The sequence below is a fragment of the Cibotium barometz genome, chromosome 10 (assembly GCF_041138505.1).
Source record: "Cibotium barometz isolate CiBa-2024 chromosome 10, ASM4113850v1, whole genome shotgun sequence".
NCBI classification, from domain to species: Eukaryota; Viridiplantae; Streptophyta; class Polypodiopsida; order Cyatheales; family Cibotiaceae; genus Cibotium; species Cibotium barometz.
This window is the reverse complement of record NC_141055.1, coordinates 24847195-24852649: the sequence shown is the minus strand read 5'-3', so window position 1 is coordinate 24852649 and position 5455 is coordinate 24847195. Positions and strand designations below refer to the sequence as shown.

The following is a 5455-nucleotide window of genomic DNA, read 5'->3' as shown; positions in this document are numbered from 1 at the left end:
ATAGTTTCTGGTTATTAGAGGCAACTATGTGTGCAAACTATGTGTTGGAACAAATGCTCTACCAAGTCCTTGTAGTCTAAAACTCATTATGAAGCTTGGCATGAGAGGAAGCCTTCTGTGGCTCATTTGCATGTTTTTGGCTGTCTTGCTTATGCTCTTGTGCCTGAGCAACAATGCAATAAGCTTGATGATAAGGTAGTTAAATGCAATAAGCTTGATGATAAGGTAGTTAAATGCATATTTGTGGGATACAGTTCAAAAAGCAAGGGACATAGACTCTACCATCTGGCCTTAAAGCGGATTTTGGTAAGTAGAGATGTTTTTGTTGAAAACTCAGTTCAGCCCATGCTTTGATGCAAAAAACAGCAGAATGTATGCTCACAAGACATGTTTTGATTCACTCCTACCTTTGTTTAATGGAGGGCAGCCATATGTAGAGCAATTGAATTCTCAACCAAGTGCTTAAATTTAGCCATGCGCAAAATCAGCTTGCAAATCAGCCTTGCCTTTGTTTAATGGAGGGTAGCCATATGTAGAGCAATTGAATTCTCAACCAAGTGCTTAAATTCAACCTTTGCATGCGCAAAATCAGCCTGCAAATCAGCCTTTTGATGAGGCAATTATTGAGGATGTACTGGATGAGGAGAGAGCAGCCATAGAAGAATCTAGGTGTATGCTAAAATGGCTTATGCAGACATTGAGGGATAGCAAGTTGGCAGGTCCTTTACCTAGCAAAACTCGTGCAGGTTCTCATCATGTAGATTATTCTCATGTGGATCATGTTCTCATTTCTACTTTATGTAATGATGAGGAGGAACCTATTTCCTTTGGGGAAGCATAGGATGATTATCATTAGATGCATGCTATGCTGGATGAGTATAACCCTATACGCAAGAAGAATGACACCTGGTATTTGACAGATCTACCTCATGGTAAGAAGGCCATTGGTACTAAGTGGGTTTACAAGTTAAAATGCAAAGCGGATGGTAGCATTGATCGCTACAAGGCCAGACTTGTTGCAAAGGGGTATGCCCAGCAAAAGGGCATTGATTATGATGAGACCTTTGTACCCACATCTCATATGACTACTATTAGGTGTCTCATTGCTTTGGCGGCACATCATGGATGGAATTTACATCAATTGGATATTAAGACTACATTCTTGAATAGTGATTTACATGAGGAGGTGTATGTATCGCAACCTCTTGGTTTTGATGTGAAAGGAGAAGAGTCTAAAGTATGCAGGTTGAAAAAGGCTCTTTATGGCCTTAAGCAGGCTCCGAGAGCATGGTATGAGAAGATTCATGCATACTTGCTTGCAAATGATTTTTGCAACAGTCCAACAGAGAGTACCCTCTATGTGAAGAGGAGTAAGGACACATTTTTTTCCATCGTTCTATACGTTGATGACATGTTACTCATGATACCAGGCTCCTAGAGCATGGTATGAGAAGATTCATGCATACTTGCTTGCAAATAATTTTTGCAACAGTCCAACAGAGAGTACCCTCTATGTGAAGAGGAGTAAGGACACATTTTTTTGTCATCGTTCTATACGTTGATAACATGTTGCTCACGAGACCCGATATAGATCAAATTTCAGCCTTTAAGGCTAATTTGCCGTCATCGTTTGAGATGTCAGATTTGGGGCCCTTGCATTATTATTTGGGGATTCAGTTTATGCAGCATAATGATGGCATCGTTATGCTACAGTCTATATATATACAGAAGCTATTGAAGAGGTTTAATCTTGAAGACTGCTGTAAATCTATGGCTACACCTATGGAGACAGGTTCTCGACTTAGTCTTCAAGATGCAAGAGACTCTTTTGATGCTAGTTTGTATCATCAGGTTGTTGGATCCCTTCTTTATTTATGCAACACGAGGCCAGATATACAGTATGCAGTCTCACAGTTGAGCAAATTTATGCATAGCCCAGGTACGAAGCATTGGCAAGTTGAAAAGTGGGTTTTTCGGTATTTGCAAGGCACTCAATATTTTGAATTGTTTTATCCAAAGGGGGGTGTGTCACAACTGCATGCTTTTAGTGATTCAGATTGGGCTAGATGTTATGACACATGGGGTTTTACTTTCGCCTTGGTGATTCATGTATATCATGGCTTAGCAAGAATCAGCCTACATTGGCCACTTCCAGCTGTGAAGCTAAGTACAAGCTTTTATAGCTACAGTTGAGTGTGTGTGGCTCAGACGTCTTATGGCTAATTTGGGTGTTGTACAGTCGTCTAGCACTATGATTTACACGGACAGCCACCAGAGTGCATTAGCAGTTGCGAGGAACCCATTGTTTCATGCTTGCACGAAGCACATTAAGGTGCATTACCACTTTGTCAAGGAAACACTCTCTGTAGAGTAGAGATCAGCTTGGTCTATGTACCTACACATGACAACATGGCAAATTTATTCATGAAGGCTCTTCCTCGTGAAAAGTTCGAAGCTTTTCGTAAAGCTTTGGACTTACTGCCTTTTTAGGATTGATCGGCCATACCCTATACATGTTCACATTATCACTCCAGGGGGGATTTGTCGCATTATATGATAGTGATGTGTGGCACTTTTTTCGTCACTAGGAGGTTTTTTCCCCTGTGCGTATGTACACCCTCTTATCTACTCATTTTGCGGTGTGTACTTATCTTTTGTATCTGGCACACATTTGTTCATTCTAATCTAGTGAGTTTCTGTTCTCTCAAGCTTCTCTATCTTGTGTGTGTGCATTGTTGCAACCCTAACCCTAATTCCAACAATTGGTATCAGAGCTGGCTTCCTTGACACTTGATCTAGTAGTCTGCCTCCCTCCTCACACGACCCTATTTTTTTTGTCTCCGATTGAGATACCCTCTTAGGAGAAAAAGGTGTATACTATAGTGTGATGTATACAATGTATACAACATTTTTCGGATCCGTGGTACTATTCACGTGCATTTTGGGCACCGCCAGACGTTTTGGAGAGGCATCATTTTAGATTGGTTCTGCTCGATTTTGGGTGTTTGGGTTGTGTAGCGGCAAAGATTTGGTGTGCAGCAGCATCTACATTGTCTTTAACAACATCGACCATCATACTTTTGCCAGTAACACTCTATTCTCTACTTTGTGTTAATTTTCATACACTTTACAGGTGATTCAGTCAGTTGTTGGCAGCCATCCAAGGTTGCATTCAACGAATACTGAGTACTTGTAGTGTGTTGAAAGATTTTGCATTTGGTAGAAATTCATGGCTGGCAATAGTGATGTATTCAACATATTGTCTGTTGTCCAAAAGTACTGAAGTATGACAAATTAGAACCTAAACTTCTCTACAAACCTCTACAAATCACTTTGTCTTCATTTAAAATTTTACAAAGAAAACCCCATCTCTCCTCCTCCATCAAAAAACTAGAATGCTCCCACGATACATGCACATGGATTCACAAAAGAATATCAAAATCTAGTTCATGATGTTGTCTATGTCTTTATATATATATATATTTCCCCCCCCCCTCTCTCTCTCTCTAATCTCATGTTGGACACACACACGTTTAAAAGTGTCATTGGCGTGTCTTTTGAAAAGACAGAACGACTTGCCTGTTTTTATTTTGACTAGTTCAATAATCATAGAGGAGGGAGAGAGAGAAAGAGAGAAAAGACAGAACGACTTGCCTGTTTTTATTTTGACTAGTTCAATAATCATAACTGGGACCTGTTTCCTGAGGTGCCAAAAATAAATGGCGGGTTTGTTCGACAACCAAGCGGGCCTGTACGCGGCAGCAAGGCCTGATTACCCTCCCGCCCTCTTCTCCTTCCTTGCCTCTCTTACCCCTCACCATGAGCGAGCTTGGGATGTTGGCGCCGGCAGCGGGCAGGCAGCAGTAGCGGTGAGTCTCTAATATGCCCTGCCTCTCTCTCCCTCTAGTCTGGCTTAGATCCTATTCGTCTTTTTTGGCAGGTCGCACAGCACTACAAGACGGTGATCGCAACCGATCTGAGCGAGGCACAGATCAAGTATGCACAGCGTAGGGAGAACCTGACGTACGTTTGTACGCCTGCTCAGATGTCGGAGGAAGAATTGGAGAGGATCGTGGGAGGCGAGGGTTCGGTGGACCTGGTGACAGTGGCGCAGGCTCTGCACTGGTTCGACCTTGACTCGTTCTATGCCCAGGCCAAGCATGTGCTTAGAAAACCCGGGGGCATCCTGGCGGCCTGGTGTTACACAGTGCCGTCCGTGAGCAGCGAGGTGGATGCTGTGTTCTCGGAATTTTATAGGGAAACGGGGTCTTTCTGTGAGCCTGCCAGGCGCACAGTGGACGACGAGTACAGGAACTTGCCCTTCCCTTTTAAGCCCGTGCTGCACGACGACGTAGATGGCACAGGGCCCGTGACCGGCTTTGAGTGCAAGAAGGAGATGCGAGTAGATGGTTTCCTGGCTTACTTGGGATCCTGGTCGGTGCTGCAGTGCGGGAGGAGCCGGGGCGTGGAGCTGCTGGATGAGAGCCGGCAGGATGCCTTCAGAGCCGCATGGGGTGAGGGAATTCGAACAGTCACCTGGCCTGTTTTTCTGCGAGTGGGAGGTCCCCCCTGAAGGAGAGAGCAAGCTTCCAGGCTTGCCTTTCATTCACGAGTAAATAAAACCTTTTAAGCAGCGTTGATTTGCTTCATAAATGATGTCACGATTAATGATACACTTTCAGTGATCAACAGTGGGGGCATGTGATTTTAGTTTAGCTTGTGTGATGCCGCCATGCTATTTTCATTGTCTTTTAATGTGGTGAATTTGACTTGCATGCTGTTTTCATGGTTTTGCCTTTTGCTACATGATCTGGCTACTTCCATGGTACCATACGGCAGGCTGGGTGTTTTCATGGTAGTGTGATGTGGAGGATGTCCCATGTTGTCATGAGAGTATCATGTGGAGGATGCCCCATGTTGTCATGATAGTATGATATGGAGGATGTTATATGCTATTTCAATTGTCTGTTATGTGGTGGATTGTGATATACTTTCATGATAATTTGATGTGGCCGATCAGACATGGAAGTATGGTGTGGTGGATTAGACGAGGCATGCGATTACCATGGTAGGATGGTATGGTGGATTAGATGAGGCATGAAATTAAACATAGATTTTGTGAATATTCTACTTAAAGGCTCCACTCCACTAAGCTTACTCATGAAAACTTGTACCTAAGTGCACAAATGGGGGAAGGGGTATCCATGGTAAGCTCTTCTACAAGTGCACAAAGGCGGTATCCAAAATCATGCTCTACAAGAGATGTGTTAGTCATTAGACTAGGAGGAGAGTATTGAGTTTGGGCACTGTGAAGAGCTTCTTAAGCTTTGTAAGTGAGGAGTTTGTTACAGTACTTAAACACATGAAGACAGAAGGGTGTGTTGCTTGGAACATCATGCTTTAGGTATGAGGTGTGTCGCTATTGGCAAATTTTGTTCTGTTAGTGTAGAACCAT

General features: G+C 43.2%; 1 protein-coding gene across 1 annotated transcript; it reads left to right on the top strand.

Moving 5' to 3' along the window:
• Positions 1 to 3658: 3658 nt before the first annotated feature.
• LOC147634695 (uncharacterized) lies at positions 3659 to 4773 on the top strand. The gene is made up of 2 exons (XM_086803835.1): positions 3659 to 3869; positions 3941 to 4773. The coding sequence occupies exons 1-2, from the start codon at positions 3720 to 3722 to the stop codon at positions 4571 to 4573; spliced, it is 783 nt and encodes a 260-aa protein (XP_086659961.1). The 5' UTR covers positions 3659 to 3719; the 3' UTR covers positions 4574 to 4773.
• The last annotated feature ends 682 nt before the right edge of the window (positions 4774 to 5455 follow it).